Source organism: Oncorhynchus mykiss, chromosome 4 (assembly GCF_013265735.2).
Source record: "Oncorhynchus mykiss isolate Arlee chromosome 4, USDA_OmykA_1.1, whole genome shotgun sequence".
NCBI lineage: Eukaryota > Metazoa > Chordata > Actinopteri > Salmoniformes > Salmonidae > Oncorhynchus > Oncorhynchus mykiss.
In genome coordinates, this window is record NC_048568.1 from 15,862,692 (window position 1) to 15,881,350 (window position 18,659).

Here is an 18,659-nt window from a genome sequence, read left to right on the forward strand (position 1 = left end):
CTTTTCTGGGAAGGCTTTAGATGTTGGAACATTGCTGCGGGGACTTGCTTCCATTCAGCCACAAGCATTAGTGAGGTCGGGCATTGATGTTGGCCAATTAGGCCTGGCTCACAGTCTGCGTTCCAAATCATCCCAAAGGTTTTTGATGGGGTTGAGGTCAGGGCTCTGTGCAGGGCAATCAAGTTCTTTCACACCAATCTCGACAAAACATTTCAGTATGGACCTTCCTTTGTGCACAGGGGCATTGTCATGCTAAAACAGGAAAGGGCCTTTCCCAAACTGTTGCCACAAAGTTGGACGCAGAGAATCATCTAGAATGTCATTGTATGCTGTAGCATTAAGATTTCCCTTCACTGGAACTGAGGCCTAGACCAAACCATGAAAAACAGCCCCAGGCCATTATTACTCCTCCACCAAACTTTACAGTTGGCACTATGCATTAGGGCAGGTAGGGTTCTCCTGGCAATCGCCAAACCCAGATTTGAGTGTCGGACTGCCAGATGGTGAAGCGTGATTCATCACTTCAGAGAATGCGTTTCCAATGCTCCAGAGTCCAATGGCAGCAAGCTGTACACCACTCCACCGGCACTTGGCATTGCGCATTGTGATCTTAGACTTGTGTGTGGCTGCTCGGCCATGGAAACGGCAGCTCTAGCAGGACATAAATTTGACACTGACTTGTTGGAAAGGTGGCATCCTATGACAGTGCCACGTTGAAAGTCACTGAGCTCTTCAGTAAGGGTATTCTACTGTCAACGTTTGTCTATGGAGATTGCATGGCTGTGCTCGATTTGCTCGACCCCACATAGCCTGGTTCCTCTCTAGGTTTCTTCCTAGGTTTTGGCCTTTCTAGGGAGTTTTTCCTAGCCACCGTGCTTCTACACCTGCATTGCTTGCTGTTTGGGGTTTTAGGCTGGGTTTCTGTACAGCACTTTGAGATATCAGCTGATGTACGAAGGGCTATATAAATACATTTGATTTGATTTCATACACCTGTCAGAAACGGATGTGAAGGGATGTCAACACACTTTTGTATACAGTGTAGAGGTCGACCGATGATGATTTTTCAACGCCGATACCGATTATTGGAGGACTAAAAAAAGCTGATACCGATAAATTGGCCAATTTTTTTTTTTTTGCCTCATGGAAATAATGAAATATGTTCAATTTGGTTTAAATAATGCAAAAACAAAGTGTTGGAGAAGAAAGTAAAAGTGCAATATGTGCCATGTAAGAAAGCTAATGTTTCAGTTCCTTGCTCAGAACATGAGAACATATGAAAGCTGGTGGTTCCTTTTAACATGAGTCTTCAATATTCCCAGGTCAGGTAAGAAGTTTTAGGTTTTAGTCATTATAGGAATTATAGGACTATTTCTCTCTGTACCATTTGTATTTCATAAACCTTTGACTATTGGATGTTCTTATAGGCACTTTAGTATTGCCAGTGTAACAGTATTGCTTCCGGCCCTCTCCTCGCCCCTAACTGAGCTCGAACCAGGAACACATCGACAACAGCCATCCTCAAAGCATCGTTACCCATGCAGAGCAAGGGGAATAACCACTCCAAGTCTCAGAGCGAGTGACGTTTGAAACGCTATTACCGCGCACCCCGCTAACTAGCTAGCCATTTCACATCGGTTACACCATCCTAATCTCGGGAGTTGATAGGCTTGAAGTCATAAACAGCTCAATGCTTGAAGCACAACGAAGAGCTGCTGGTAAAACGCACGAAAGTGCTATTTGAATGAATGCTTACGAGCCTGCTGGTGCCCACCATCGCTCAGTCAGACTGCTCTATCAAATCATAGACTTAATTATAACATAATAACACACAGAAATACGAGCCTTAGGCCATTAATATGGTCGAATCCGGAAACTATCATCTCGAAAACAAGACGTTTATTCTTTCAGTGAAATACGGAACCGTTCTAACAGGTGGCATCCATAAGTCTAAATATTCCTGTTACATTCCTGTTACATTGCACAACCTTCAATGTTATGTCATAATTACGTGACATTTTGGAAAATTAGGCGGCCCAAACTGTTGCATATACCCTGACTCTGCGTGCAATGAACGCAAGAGAAGTGAGACAATTTCAACTGGTTAATATTGCCTGCTAACCTGGATTTCTTTTAGCTAAATATGCAGGTTTAAAAACATATACTTCTGTGTATTGATTTTAAGAAAGGTATTGATGTTTATGGTTAGGTACACATTGGAGCAAGGACGGTCCTTTCTCGCGAATACACACCGCATCGATTATATGCAACGCAGGACACGCTAGATAAACTAATATCATCAACCATGTGTAGTTAACTAGTGATTATGATTGAATGATTAATTGTTTTTTATAAGATAAGTTTAATGCTAGCTAGCAACTTACCTTGGCTTACTGCATTCGCGTAACAGGCAGGCTCCTCGTGGAGTGCAATGAGAGGCCGGTGGTTAGAGCGTTGGACTAGTTAACTGTAAGGTTGCAAGATTGAATCCCCGAGCTGACATGGTAAAAATCTGTTGTTCTGCCCCTGAACAAGGCAGTTAACCCACCGTTCCTAGGCCGTCATTGAAAATAAGACTGTGTTCTTAACTGACTTGCCTAGTTAAATAAAGATTAAATAAAGGTGTAAAAAAAAAAAAAAATGGTGTCCAAAAATACAGATTTCCGATTGTTATGAAAACTTGAAATCGGCCCTAATTAATCGGCCATTCCGATTAATTGGTCGACCTCTAATACAGTGCCTTCGGAAAGTATTCAGACCCCTTGACTTTTTCCACATTTTGTTACGTTACAGCCTTATTCTAAAATGGATGTAAAAAAGAACATCTCAGCAATCTACACACAATACCACTTAATGACAAAGCAAACAGTTGTTGTTTTTTTTGCACATTTATTACAAAAAAACTACATGATTCCATGTGTTATTTCATAGTTTCATACTTAGAAAACTGTAAAAATAAAGAAAACACCTACTCATTGAAGGGTTTAAAACCTTTCACCGGTAGTGTGAATATAGATAGATATAATATACTGTTTAGAGAGAGATACAGTTCAAGTCGGAAGTTTGCATACACCTTAGCCAAATACATTTAAACTCAGTTTTTCACAATTCCTGACATTTAATCCTCGTAAAAATTCCTTGTTTTAGGTCAGTTAGGATCACCACTTTATTTTAAGAATTTGAATTGTCAGAATAATAGTAGAGAGAAGGATTTCTTTCAGCTTTTATTTCTTTCATCACATTCCTAGTGGGTCAGAAGTTTACATAAAATCAATTAGTATTTGGTAGCATTGCCTTTTAAATTGTTTAAATTTGGTCAAATGTTTTGGGTAGCCTTCCACAAGCTTCCCACAATATGTTTTGGGTCAGGGTGAGGTCAGGGTTTTGTTATGGCCACTCCAATACCTTGACTTTGTTGTCCTTAAGCCATTTTGCCACAACTTTGGAAGTATGCTTGTGGTCATTGTCCATTTGGAAGACCCATTTCTTGCCTCATGTTGCCATCTATTTTGTGAAGTGCACCAGTCCCTCCTGCAGCAAAGCAGCCCCACAACATGATGCTGCCACCCCCGTGCTTCACGGTTGGGATGGTGTTCTTTGGCTTGCAAGCCTCCCCCTTTTTCCTCCAAACATAATGATGGTCATTATGGCCAAACAGTTATATTTTTGTTTCATCAGACCAGAGGACATTTCTCAAAAAAGTACGATCTCTGTCCCCATGTGCAGTTGCAATCCGTAGTGTGGCTTTTTTATGGCGGTTTTGGAGCCGTGGCTTCTTCCTTGCTGAGCTGCTTTTCAGGTTATGTTGATATAGGACTCGTTCTACTGTGGCTATAGATACTTTTATACCTGTTTCCTCCAGCATCTTCACAAGTTCCTTTGCTGTTGTTCTGAGCAGTATGACGACTGCGTGGTCCCATGGTGTTTATACTTGCGTACTGTTGTTTGTTTAGATGAATGTGGTACCTTCAGACGTTTGGAAATTGCTCCCAAGGATGAATCAGACTTGTGGAAGTCTACAATTTTTTTTCTGAGGTTTTGGCTGATTTCTTTGGATTTTCCCATGTTGTCAAGCAAAGAGGCACTGAGTTTGAAGGTAGGCCTTGAAATACATCCACAGGTACACCTCCAATTGACTCAAATGATGTCAATTAGCCTATCAGAAGCATAATTTTCTGGAATGTTCAAGCTTTTTTAATGGTTTAGTCAACTTAGTGTATGTAAACTTCTGACCCACTGGAATTGTGATTAAGTAAAATAATCTGTCTGTAAACAATTGTTGGAAAAATTACTTGTGTCATGCACAAAGTAGATGTCCTAACCAACTTTGTTAACAAGAAATTTGTGGAGTTTTTGAAAAACAAGTTTTACTGTGACAGCTTTGCTGTGATACTTGAAATTGAGACTCGGGTGCATCCTGTTTCCAATGATCATCCTTGATGTTTCTACAACTTGAGTCCACCTGAGGTAAATTATATTGATTGGACATGGTTCGGAAAGGCACACACCTGTCTATGTAATGTCCCACAGTTGACAGTGCGTGTCAGAGCAAAAACCAAGCTATGAGGTTGATAGAATTGTCTGTAGAGTTTCGAGACAGGATTGTGTTTAGGCACAGATCTGGGGAAGGGTACCAAAAAAGTCTATAGCATTGAAGGCCCCCAAGAACACAGTGGCCTCCATCATTCCTAAATGGAAGAAGTTTGGAATCACCAAGGCTCTTCCAAGAGCTGACCGCCCAGCCAAACTGAGCAGTTGGGGGGGATGGGCCTTGGTCAGGGAGGTGAAAAGAGCTCTGATGTTATCAGTGTTTATTACCCGAAAACAATAACAGAGCTGTGTCTGATATCAGCACAGTCATCTAGACAAGGTCCACAGACAGACGGACAGACAACATTATGTCGGTCTGTCTATCTGACATCTAACAGTGCTGACGTCCAGAGAGCGGTTCTATGTCATTGAGCTCTAAGCAGGCGTCACGCTGTCACGGCCAAGGTTAGGAGAGCAACAGGAATGTTGCCTGGTACATCTAGTTCATAGTCTTTCTGCACACCGAGATGTGTGCATGCGTACGTTCATGCCCTACCAATTCATGCCCTACCTAATTTAATCTCGTATTTCGAGGGTTAAGTAGAGGAGAGGACAGTAGTCACCCTGGCATAGTATTTCACAAACGCTGCTGTCTGGTGTGCCTTGGATGGTGGGTGAGAGGTGGTGATAGTGTAGAGTGGGTGAGAGGAGGACCTGGGCCAGTGGGGTCAGAGCAGAGCAGTGTGTGCCAACTGGGTCATAACATAAACATGCTCTGTCTAGCCTCACTTCATCATCTGAATGCTCCTGGTTGTCTTTCCACTCTACTGCTCTAACATGGAGATGTAGTCAGTTCTCTGGCAGTTTGGCTCCATATTTCACTTCTTTATTGACCATTTAATGTTGTCGTCACATTTTTTGCGTAGCAGCCAAACTAATAATGAAGTGGTCGTCATTGATGAAATTGTTTACAAAATGTAGTCATGCTATTACTTCCATTGTAGCTAACTCAGGGGATTTCAACCAGTGGGCCACGGAGGTACTGCAGGGGTCCGTGAAAATATGTGTATATATACAGTGCATTCGGAAAGTATTAAGACCCTTGACTTTTTCCACATTTTTACGTTACAGCGATATTCTAAAGTTAATTTAATTTTTTAAAATCCTCATCAATCTACAGACAATACTCCATAATGACAAAGCAAAAAATAGTTTTTTAAAAACTGAAATCACATTTACACAAGTACTCATACCCTTTGTCAATACTTTGTGTAAGCACCTTTGGCAGTGATTACAGCCTCAGGCCTTCCTGGGTATGACGTTACAAGCTTGGCACACCTGTATTTGGGGGAGTTTCTCCCATTCTTCTCTGCAGATCCTCTCAAGCTATGTCAGGTTGGATGGGGAGTGTAGCTTCACAGCTATTTTCAGGTCCTTCCAGAGATGTTTGATCGGGTTCAAGTCCGGGCTCTGGCTGGGCCACTCAAGGACATTCAGAGACTTGTCCAGAAAGCCACTTCTCCATTTTCTTGGCTGTGTGCATTGGGTCGTTGTCCTGTTGGAAGGTGAACCTTCGCCCTAGTCTGCGATCCTGAGCACTCTGGGGCAGGTGTTCCTCAAGGATTTCTCTCCACATTGCTGCGTTCATCTTTCCCTCAATCCTGACTAGTCTCCCAGTCCCTGCCGCTGAAAAACATCCACACAGCATGATGCTGCCACCACCATGCTTCACCGTAGGGATGATGCCATGTTTCCTCCAGACGTGACACTTGGCATTCAGGCTAAAGAGTTCAATCATTGTTTCATCAGACCAGACTATCTTGTTTCTCATGGTCTGAGAGTCCTTTAAGTGCCTTTTGGCAAACTCCAAACGGGTTGTCATGTGCCTTTTTCTGAGGAGTTGCTTCCGTCTAGCCTCTCTACCATAAAGGGCTGATTTGGTGGAGTGCTGGAGAGATGGTTGTCCTTCTGGAAGGTACTCCCATCTCCACAGAGGAGCTCTGTCAGTGACCATCGGATTCTTGGTTACCTCCCTGACCAAGGGTCTTGGTGGTTCCAAACATCTTACATTTAAGAATGGTGAAGGCCACTTTGTCTTGGGGAACTTCAATGCTGCAGAAATGTTTTGGTACCCTTCCCCAGATCTGTGCCTAAACACAATCCTGTTTCAGAGCTCTACGGACAATTCCTTCGACCTCATGGCTTGATTTTTTCTCTGACTTGCACTGTCGACTGTGGGACTTTTTATAGACAGGTGTGTGCCTTTCCTAATCATGTCCAATCAATAGAATTTACCTCAGGTGGACTCCAATCAAGTTGTAGAAACATCTCGAGAATGATCAATTGAAACAGGATATTCATTTACAAAAATATTTGTAAAACCTATTTTCGCCTTCGAATTAAGGGATATTGTGTGTAGATTTATCAGGGGGAAAAACTACTTAATCCATTTTAGAATATGGCTGTAACGTAACACTCTTTGAACAGTCTATTAATTGTGTCAATTGTTTGCTCTTTGTTTGTCAATCTTGATCAATTCCTCGTTAAATATACACCGAGTACAAAACATTAAGAACACCTTCCTAATATTGAGTTGCAACCCCCTCCCCCCTCAGAACAGTCTCAATTCTTCGGGGTATGACTCTACAAGGTGTCGAAAGCGTTCCACGGGGATGCTAGCCCACATTGACTTCAATCCTTCCCACAGTTGTGTGAAGTTGACTGGATGTTCTTCAGGTGGTGGGCCATTCTTGATGCACACGGGAAACTGTTGAGTGAAAAACCCAGCAGCGTTGCAGTTCTTGACAAACCGGTGCGCCTGAACCTACTACCATACTTCATTCAAAGGCACTTAAATCTTTTGTCTTGCCCATTCTCCCTCTGAATGGCACACACACAATCCATGTTTCAAGGTAAAAATCCTTCTTTAACCTGTTTCCTCCCCTTTTTCTACACTGATTGAAGTGGATTTAACAAATGACATTAATAAGGGATCATAGCTTTCACATGAATTTATCTGTCCAGTATATGTCATGGAAAGAGCAGGTGTTCTTAATGTTTTGTACACTCTGTATCTTGATTATATAGCTTTGCACCCCTGGATTGTACAATATTTGCCAATTTGTATTTTTTTAATTCTTCAAGTTCTGTGAAGTTTGTTGTTGATCATTGCTAGAAAGCCATTTTCAGGTCTTGCCATAGATTTTAAGCCTGTTGAAATAAATAAATTAGTCTCTAATCTATGTATTTCACATGACTCGGCAAGGGTGATCCATCCTAATTTTTCTCCTATCACAACCGTTGAACTCTGTAACTGTCTTGGCCTCGTGATGAAATCCCTGAGCAGTTTCCTTCCTCTCTGGCAACTGCGTTAGGAAGGATGTCAATAGCTCTTTAGTGACTGGGTGTGTTGATACACCATCCAAAGCCTAATTTAATAACTTCACCATGCTCAAAGGGATATTCAGCCTATGCTTTTTAAATACCAATCAGTGCCCTTTGGGGCTCCTAAGGGGTGCAGTGGTCTAAGGCACTGCATCACAGTGCTAGAGGTGTCACCACAGACACCCTGGTTTTATTCCAGGCATTTTCACAACCAGCCGTGATTGGGAGTCCCATAGGGCGGCGTACAATTGGCCCTAGCGTCGTTCGGGTTTGGCCGGTGTAGGCCATCATTGTAGAAAAATAATTTGTTCTTAACTGACTTGCCTAGTTAAATGTATAATTTAAAAACATTTGCGAGGCATTGGAAAAACCTCCCTGGTCTTTGTGGTTGAATCTGTGCTTGATATTCACTACTCGATTGAGGGACAGATGTATGTGTGGGGTACAGAGATGGGGTAATCATTAAAAAATGTTAACCACTATTGAACACAGAATGAATCCATGCAACTTATTAAGGCTCGCCATAAAAAAGTGGATGAATACTTGACTACATTTTAATTTAAGGGATGTGAATATTGTATTTGTAAATTGTAGTTATTATAGGAATAATAGGACTATTTCCCTCTATACCATTTGTATTTCATTAACCTTTGACTATTAGATGTTCTTATAGGCACTTTAGTATTGCCAGTGTAACAGTATAGCTTCCGTCCCTCTCCTCGCTCCTGAAACGCTATTAACACGCGCTAACTAGCTAGCCGTTTCACTTCGGTTACACCAGCCTCATCTCAGGAGTTGATAAGCTTGAAGTCATAAACAGCGCAATGCTTGACTCGCAACAAAGAACTGCTGGCAAAACGCCCGAAAGTGCTGTTTGAATGAATGTTTACGTGCCTGCTTCTGCCTACCACCGCTCAGTCAGATACTTAGATGCTTGTATGCTCAGTCAGATTATATGCAACGCAGGACACGCTAGATAATATCTAGTAATATCATCAACCATGTGTAGTTAACTAGTGATTATGATTGATTGTTTTTTTTTATAAGATAAGTTTAATGCTAGCTAGTAACTTACCTTGTCTTACTGCATTCGCGTAACAGTCTCCTTGTGGAGTGCAACGAGAGAGAGGCAGGTCGTTAGACTGGACTGGTTAACTGTAAGGTTGCAAGATTGGATCCCCAGAGCTGACAAGGGGAAAATCTGTCGTTCTGCCCCTGAACAAGGCAGTTAACCCACCGTTCCTAGGCCGTCATTGAAAATAAGAATGTGTTCTTAACTGACTTGCCTAGCTAAATAAAGATTAAATAAAGGTGTAAAAAAAAAAAAAAAAAATGGGCTCGTAAGTATGCATTTCACGGTGAAGTCTACACCAGTTGTATTCGGCGCATGTGACCAATAACATATTTTATTTAAAATCATATTTCTCCACCCCTGTTCCCTGGTCAAAATGTATATTTGGTGTATGATTTTACTGCAAGAAATGATTAATTCTGCAGGAGTTAATATTAAGGATACTTGAGAGATTTATAGACCTAGAGTCAGAGTTTCCATTTAACCCATCTGAACAGTAGGCTACAGTCTACTTGACGCCCCCTCCCCGTCTTGTGACTGTCAAACTTCTATAGCGCCTCACAATCATCGCACATAACAAAGCTGGCACTGCCATCATCCTCTTTTACCACTTCACCAAATCTGAAGTGGCTTTTCTGGATCTTCCCTTTATTTTCAACTCTCCTTTTCACAGCTTTTCTCTTTATTGAATTAAACTCGGACATTGTCCACAAAAGCATTTGGCGATTGGCATGTCGGCTATGTGGCGCGCATACAGTTAGGCCCTAAAGCTTAGGCTTACGCACTCATGGCAGATAAAAATAATGAACGAAAAACCTCAATGTAGCCTATAGATATAAATTGCACAAGAATGATGATACATTTTATTTAAATCCATAAGTGTATTTTCTCTTTATTTAATCCACCCACCCTTCATCCACTCAATATGTCATGACCCTAAACCCACCCGGCCCGCGGATATAACCGTGGGGGCTGTGGGCTATAAGTCAACCCACGCATCACTAGTAGTCAGAGTTTCTCTGGCAGTTCGGCTTTTAGACTGCGTTGACTCACTCTACACATTTTTCCACTACCTAATAGTGAAGGAGTCATCGGTGATGAGATGTTGTTTATTCATATCATTAACTCTAGCTAGGCCTATACGGTGCCTATACGGTGCTATAGCAAGTCTACACCCCCTTGAACTGTTTTCACATTTTGTTGCGTTACAAAATGGGATTGAAATCGATTTCATTTATTACATTTTTTGATCTACACAAAATATTCCTGAATGTGAAAAGAAAATTCTACAAATGTTTACAAATTAATAAACTTTTAATGTCTCAAATATAGTAAGTATTCACCCCATTTGTTTAGGCAAGCCTAACAAATCACAAGTTTTATGGACTCACTCGGTGTGAAATAATTTTGAATGACTACCCCTTCCTCTGTCCCCCATACATACTACATCTGTAAGGTCCCTCAGTCAAATATTGAATTTCAAGAATAGATTAAACTTCAAAGAGCTGGGAGCTTTTTGAAAGCCTCGGAGAAAAAAAAAAAGGTATGTGTTTGGTAGATGGGTAACAATAACAAATCAGACATTGAGTATCTTCAAGCATGGTCAAGTTAATAATTATGCTGTGGATGATGTATTAAACCACCCCAACACATCAAAGATGCAGTCGTCCTTCTGAACTGAGCTGCAGGACAAGGAGGAAACTGCTTAAGGATGTCACCATGAGGCCATTGGTGATTTTTAAAACGGCTACAGAGTTCAATGGCTGTGATGGGAGAAAACTGAGGATGGATCAACATTGTAGTGACTCTACAATAATGACCGAATTGTGAAAAGAAGAATACAAATATACAGAATATTCCATAACATGCATATGTATGCAACAAGGCACTAAAGTAATACAGAAGGAAAAAAACATGGCAAAGGAAGACACTTTTTGGCCTAAATGCAAAGCCTTATGTTTGGTACAAATCCAAACACAACACATCACTGAAATAACTGCCTCCTTATTTTCAGGCATGGTGTTGGCTGCATCATGGTATGGGTATGCTTGACATTGGCAAAGACTGGGGAGTTTTTCAGGATGAAAAGAAAGGCAAAATCCTAGAGGAAAACCTGCTTCAGTCTGCTTTACACCGGACTCTGGAAGAGGAATTCACATTTTCAGCAGGACAATGACATATGACACAAAGCCAAATCTACACTGGAGTTTCTTAGCGAGAAGACGGTGAATGTTCCTGAGTGGCCAAGTTACAGTTGTGACTGAAATCTGCTTAAAAATCTATAGCAAGACTTGAAAATTGCTGTCTAGCTATGATCCCCACACCTTTTACAGAGCTTGGAGAATTTTGAAAAGAATAATGCCCAATACAGGTGTGCAACGCTCTTATGAGACTTACCCAAAAAGACTCACAATTGTAATCGCTGCCAAAGATTTTTCTAACATATATTAACTCAGGGAGGTGAATACTTAACTAAAGTGTTTTATTTTTTTATTTTTTTAAATATATAACTTTTCTTCCAATTTGACATAACATATTATTTTGTGCGGTTCGTTGACAAAAAATGACAAATCCTTTTTAATGTCACATTGTAACACAATAAAATGTGAAGAAATCCAAGGGGGGTGTAGACTTTCTATAGGCTCTGTATGCCCTGGCTCTCTGCCTAATGTCGTTTTTCTATTCTCAGTAGAAAGCTGCTCTCTAAAGGCAATTACCATTGTTCAAATATTGAATTGTAAAAAAGGAGGATTGGATTTTCACTTACTGCATTCTGTTGCGCGTCGACATTTTCATCTCAGATCTGATTGATTTTTATTGTCTTTTTGACCTGTAGGTTAACTCATTAAATGGAAACAGAAGTTGCCAGCTGTGAGTGACCGTCATAGTGCCTGCACAGCTTTGAATTATTAGCCTCTCAGTTGGTTCCTAATGATCGCTCGTCTTTGTGTGGAATGCCGGGTAGCTGGCGAGGTGAGTAACCTTGGTCTTGTTGAAAACCCTCTCTCTGGTCCTGGGAGTTCGACGCAAACTTTCGGACACCTCTGGATCTGGCTACTCCGTAGCTAGGGGGTTGCCATGGGTCACTCTTCCCTGGCTAGAGTCATGTGACCTGGTCACCCCAATCACAGGCTGTACTTGTTGAGGATCTCAAACCCCCCAACACAGTCGGTGCTTTAGTTGAACAAGGAGATGCAGAGAGACAACCGGTCAGAAGAACTTTGCACCACTTCAACACAACTCACCAATGGAGCCTTCCTACAAGGACAATCCTCCAACCTGGACTTTCCAACTGTGATAGCGCATCGCTGATGATACAACCACTTCCACCATTACTTCCTGTTTCAATGCCGGCTGTCTTGAGCGTGGTATTAAAATGAAAATCTCTGTCTCCCACTGGTCATCCTAAGTTGCCTAACCGGGGAGCTGGGACAGTTGTAGCTATAATCAAAACTGGCACATCTTTCGGAGACCACGCACATATATATACACACACACACACCCACAGCAGAACACACAACTGTGGCAGTCAGCTGCCGGCCATTCCAAAGCAGTTATCCAAGGCAGCGAAAGGGAAGAGGGTGGAGCTTGAGTAACCCCCTCCCTTTCCACACACTCACACACCCCTCCCCTCTTTGTCACAGAGTGAACGCAGCCTTCACCCTCTCAGTTGACTCCCTCATTCACTCACTCCATCTCAGGCAGTGTGGAAGCCGTGTTGGATTTTACTACTCATCTGTTTGCAGCGGGGTAGAGCAGAGAGTGATAGAGAGAGGATAAAGACAGAGAGAGACAGGGGGCAGAGGAGCAGTGCGGCTATGGGGCAGTTGTGTTGCTTTCCCTTCTCCCGAGCAGAGGAGAAGATCCGTAAGTCCTTGGGTGTGGGTGGTCTTTCTGTCTTCTGGTTTGCTTGTGGCTGGGACTCAGATCAATGGGAGAAAGAAAGGGGCTTATCATTTTACTGTATGTCTCTGTGAGAATGTGTGTTTGTATCCGGGTGTCCATTAGTGTGTGTGTGTGTGTGTGTGTGTGTGTGTGTGTGTGTGTGGGTAAGTATGTGCTTTTGTGTGTGTACTTGTATTTGCACCTTAGGTCTTATCTTGGCATTGCGGAAGAGTTTATAGTCCACTATAGATGACGTGCACATGCCATAAACGTGCGTGCTCCTGTCTCTGTCACCAGTGTACTGATATCTGAACTTGGGGCTGTCTGTCAAAGTGCCTGTGTCTTTTTCTGGAGCTGCTATGTGCCAACAGCCTCTCCAACAATTGGCAATGCAGCACACTCAGCACTGGAAGCTCCCATGCTGCCAAACAATTTATTTTTCATTTCTCTATTATAAATCCGTCCAAAGCTCTTGCCAGTCTGGCAAAGCTAGTCTTGTTTAATTTGGCAGGATTTTCTCTCTGCATTGTTTCTCTGTCTCCAACTCGATGGGGGACTTTCTCTGTTGAAACACTGCAATCAGAGAGCTGCCTTTTCTGAGAGCATGTTTGCCCTACTTTTAATTCTAGCTTGGTGGAGGGAAAGAGAGAGAGCGAGTAGGAGTGAGAGGGAAACTAGAGGGATGGGGAGGAAGGGAGGGAGGGGAAGAAAGAGAAGGGTGAAGAGGTTTGTCATGAGAGGTCAGATGCTCGTTGGGTGATGTGATTGTGTTGTCACCACGCCTCGTGAGCCCAGCTGGGTGCGAGGAGCGTGTCCTTGTTTGGCCGCTGGCTGGCCGTGTGAATACTGTGAAAGGGTGTCTGTGTTTTCCACGTAAAAGGGAGACCGTCTGTTCTTCCACGGGCACAAACTGTGAGCCCTGAGCATCTGACAACCCCAACAGCGCTAAATAATAGCTTTGGAATTTTAAAAGGCAGCATGGTGGAGTGGAGGGGGGAGGGGAGGGCGGGTAGTTGTAACCAGCTAAAGCCGATCTCTCTGCCTGGTATTCCCAATGTAGTTAGAAAAGACGGGAGAGGGCCTCCAGAAACACTCAGACACATACAGTGCTAGTTAGGTTTGCTGATTCAAGCAGAGGCTTCATTGTGATCTGTATCCATATTGGAAGAGACCACTTGATTGTTCTCTTGCTATGGCATCATGTCAGCCTGAGGTGTGTAGCACATTCCTGCTTGTGTGTCTGATGAGTAAGATACATGACTGGCAGAGTGTGCTGTGTTGTTGCTGCCTGTCTGCACTCCTGTCGGTCTGCTTTTATGCAGCCACATGTGCATGCACACAGACACACACACGCAGTGCACAGTCATGGAAAAACACATACACACGGCCTATTCTAACCCCGTCCAAGGACAGATTGGAGCTGGGACCCAATGGCAACCTTGTCAGGCCACCAGCACTAGGTCCCTATAGTGACGGAGAGACAAGCGCCCTGTGATATATGACTGCAGAAGGTCCAGAAGTGCTAGGCTCAGCATGCAATGACTTTCACACACACCCACTGTACGGGCTCATTTGATGCATCACTTTATCTTGTTGGAGAATATCCTAGTTGTTGTGTTGTGAATACTCATTTTTGTTTTGGAATGTGGCTTATCCATTATCCATGAGATAGATTCAATCTAGTGTGCTGGTTGATGAGGTGCAGTGCAGCGGTTGAGTACCAGTGTGTGTGTGTGTGTGTGTGTACAGCAGAGAGCGAGCAGAGCTAAAAAGATCCTTCCTCGCCTCATTTCCCTCAGATGACCTGGTGGTTTAGGAGGAGCTCTCTCAGGATCTCCCTAATGGAGCTGCCGTTTCCTCAGGAAATACCTCCAAGCAGACTCCACCGCACCACTCCCCCTTCCAGGGGTGGAGGAAAACCACACACATTTACATTTTAGTCACTTAGCAGACACTCTTATCCAGAGCGACGTACAGGAGCAATTACGGTCAAGTGCCTTGCTCAAGGGCACATCGGCAGATTTTTTCCCCCCTAGTCGGCTCGGGGATTAGAACCAGCTACCTGCCGCCCCGTTTGATACCACGTCTGATGAAATGTCTGGGCACAAGAGTGGAGTAGAGGCGGAGAGAGAGAGTGCTGTTCGATACTTGCATAGTTTAATACTCTCAAAATCATTCTAATGCTATCGCCTTGACTACTACGTATGCTAGTCTGGATTTTGGCTTCCCTTTTCTCAGTCCAATACAAAAAGGTGAACCACTTCGCCTTGTCTCTCAGGTGCACCCTGCCGGCTAGCTCTTAATCTGTCAGCCTGATCTCTCCTGCGTTATTATCGGTGTGGATGTAGCGTTTAGTGCTCTCATAAAGTTCTCTCTGAGCCACAGCACTAACTAATGGACTAGAGTTTACCTTCACGCTGCTCACTGTTCTCGTGAGAGTGGGAGAGAGCGAGATAGAGAGTCTCTCTAGTCTACGATGTTCAGGTTTGACGTCTGTCAACCCATTAGGGGTCTGTCTCCTCTGTGAGTTTCCCCCCCTCTTCACGTGGAAAATGCAGACATAGAAATAGAATTACTAGTATCTAGTTCCGTGGATGTATGCACGCCCTTTTATGTACTGCACACTCTCTCACATTGTGTTCTGTGGACTTCCATGGTACAAAGTGCACTCCTGCCTTGATTGAGTTGACATGTTTTGCTTCAGACTTCTGATAACCAACTTCTCCATGTGTCACTCGTATCGCAGCACACGCTTCATTCTAATCTGCATACTGTAAGGTATAACAAAGGTCATTACTTTGCCGTGTGAAGAAAGCTATTTATTTCTCCCCCTCTGCTGTAAGTATTCATTAAATGTCTTTGGAGAGAGACTCATCCCTGAGAGAAATACACTTAACACGGATGAACCTTTCTTAATCTGACTACTTGATTCTGCAACACCGTGGTCCTCTTGAGTACGAGACCATAAAACACCCACAGAAATCAAAATGTGTGCGATTCCTAAATCACTGAGTGTTGAAATTCACCAAACCTATCATCCAGCACTGCAATCAAGGTAGGCTCTCAGTCAATCAAAAATGTGTACGGCCAATCAAAATAAAGAATAGGCTAATCGCCGCACAACCGCCCCTGATTGTGGGAAAATGGAGTCTGATTTGTGTTGAAGAACTGTTCTGTTGCTAAACGGCTATTGTTTGTCTTGCAGATCTTTTTCAGAGCGGGCCCCGGGCTGCTCGGACAAGTACGTGTGTCTCTGTCTCTCAGTGGGCTCTCTGAGTCCCAAAGCACCATTTCATTTAAAGCACTGTACTCTCCCAGACTCCCTCCTTTTGACATGTTCTTGTGTAACTAGCAGACTGTTTGACTCTCAACCATACTGGAACGAGAGCGTGAAAGGATGACACCAGTGTTTGTCTTTTTTTTAGCCTCGGCTCCTCAGTGTTCTCACTGTTAATGCCAAATACCCCTGTCACTCTAATGCACCCTCCAACTCGAACATACTTTAATACTGGCAGACTGTCACTGATACAGTAGCTAGCAAGAGAACTGTACTGCAGGCACAACATATTTCTCCTATGACTATAGCCACAGTAAATTCATAGCTTACCTTAATCTCTTAAGTGCTCAAAATGGGAATTGTACTCCTCTGGGAATGTACTTAATTGACACTGTATGAGCTTACCATCACTGAGCTTTGAGGCTTGAAGAGCCTTTAACCAAGGGGCTCGTGTTGTGTTGACAGAACTTGACACTGAGCTGGAATAGGGTAAAGGTCATGTAGCTCAGAGCTGCTAGGCTGCATGGTGTGAGTAGTGACCGGGTGTAGTAGTGACGCTAGCTGTTGTGTTGTCGTTGGTTGTGTAGGTGTGAAGAGGGGTCCGGAGCCTGACGATGAGGAGCTGGTGAGCCTGAGTAAGAGGCTGGTGGAGGACGCCGTGCTGCGGGCCGTGCAGCAGTACATGGATGAGACTCAGCACAACGGGGCCGCGTCATCTGACCTGGCGCGGCCCTCAGACAACCTCAACAGTAACACTGTCAACACTACCACCACCGACACCAGCGCCAGCAGCAAGTGACCACAGACAATTCCCCCAGGCGGCACTGAACACTAACCAGCCCAGGCAGGAACTCAGGCAGTCAGCCAGCCCAGGAGCCAATGGGCAGTTGAGGGGTTTTACTAGACAAGGAAGGTGGGCTTTTTGGGGGCAGGACACTGAATTGATCGTGGAATCCCTATGCAGCTTTTTGTGTATCTTTAACTCTGTCACCCACTACTCTCAGTAGTCTCCCTCCAAACAAGCCTCTGTCGTGTCTGTCTGCCCAACTGTCTGACTAGTTTTATTGGCTGCCAAAGGTCGCCCCAACATTCAGAGTGGAGCTGACGTGTCACAACACACACTACAGACTGATCTGGGACCTGAGGTTAGGTTGGGCTAAACCTCGGCCCTCCGCAAGGTGCGGTCGGTGCAAAGACAATCACCGTCTTTCTACTAAAGCTAAAACATCACTACAAAATGAACTGCAACTCAAAATCTTGAGGCCAAGGGGATTGACTATGCAGTTAGAAAATATGCTGTGAACTATGTTTACGTGATCCTGTCTCATCTGTGCTGTATGTGGTTAAGACGTGAAGGGTAAATGTAGAGTGGGTCCCATGTCCTACCTGTGGTAAAAAATCTGCTTTTTAAAATCTAATGAATATACACAGCCAAAAAGGTTGACCTACTGGCGATGAGGATCACATTGGGTGTCTGTTAGTTTGTTTGTGTGTTTTGTTTGTCCCCTGTAGAAGAGGCTGGTTGATGCAGCAGACCTGGTTGGGAAGCCCCTTCACACACAGAACCAGTGTCCGTCTCAGAAACTACAGGACATAAAGGAGCTTTTATCTCAGCCAGCTGTCCAGGCTAGCATCCGCCGGAAGATCTCTGGAGGACAGGGTCCATCTGCATCTGACTGACTGAACACTCCCAGTGCCCGCCTCCAGGGCGGCGACAGCACCAAGGAACTTCGCATACTGTAAGAGTAGGTTACTGTACTAGACAGGAGAGAGACACCACAGTACAAACACAACAGAAAGTACATCCAGTTGTCATAGTGGAAGGTTTTTTTGTATGATAATATTATTTACATTACTACAAAAAAAATATGTTTGTAATTTTGAAATGAGTAGGAAAAAAATAGTTGGCTGAAAAAAGGACAACTGATGAATTTCAGTTTTTATTTTACATGCTGTTAGCGGAGTAGATGCTTAAATTACCACATCCGAACTGGCCTTAATGATGACTGAAGTGAAGTAGACCTTGATTTATTATTACCTTGCTCTTGGAGGCTTGTGTTTTGTTTATGTCTATATTCAGCTTTTGCATAAATTCACCAGAACCTTAACATATGCTTTGTGTCACAGATGTGTCATGGGATGCTACAGCGTTGTCTGCTGCCTTGCTTATGGTCTCCACAGTCTAAAGGTTGTTCTATGTACCAGGTTTGCTAGATGTCAACGACAGTTTTGTGTGTCATGTCTAGCCACAATGAACAATAAAAAATAAAAATAAATCAGGATATGAAAATCGATCGAACGGACTTTGTTTCCTGTCAGGTTGACTGATGCCTTGAGGGTGTATTGAATGATCTATGGTGTCGATCTTTGGGGATGGTTCAAGGCAAAGGTCTAGAGCCTTTTGGGATGCAACCTCATTGGAATTTCCTCACAACAGATGGGTCAGTGGGTAGTTCCTGTATTTTAAAAGCATCTGCCTCAAGCAGTTGTTTTACTCATATACTTTTACAT

General features: G+C 43.4%; 1 protein-coding gene across 2 annotated transcripts in view; it reads left to right on the top strand.

Annotated features, from left to right (window-relative positions):
- LOC110522177 (A-kinase anchor protein 7) overlaps positions 1-18,443 on the top strand; it is a 47,996-nt gene extending 29,553 nt beyond the window's left edge. For both annotated transcript variants that reach the window (XM_036975765.1, XM_021600338.2), the window contains one exon: positions 16,736-18,443. In XM_036975765.1, the coding sequence (XP_036831660.1) occupies positions 16,736-16,947 (212 nt within the window). In that variant the 3' untranslated portion in view covers positions 16,948-18,443. The remainder of the gene's footprint in view (positions 1-16,735) is intronic.
- The last annotated feature ends 216 nt before the right edge of the window (positions 18,444-18,659 follow it).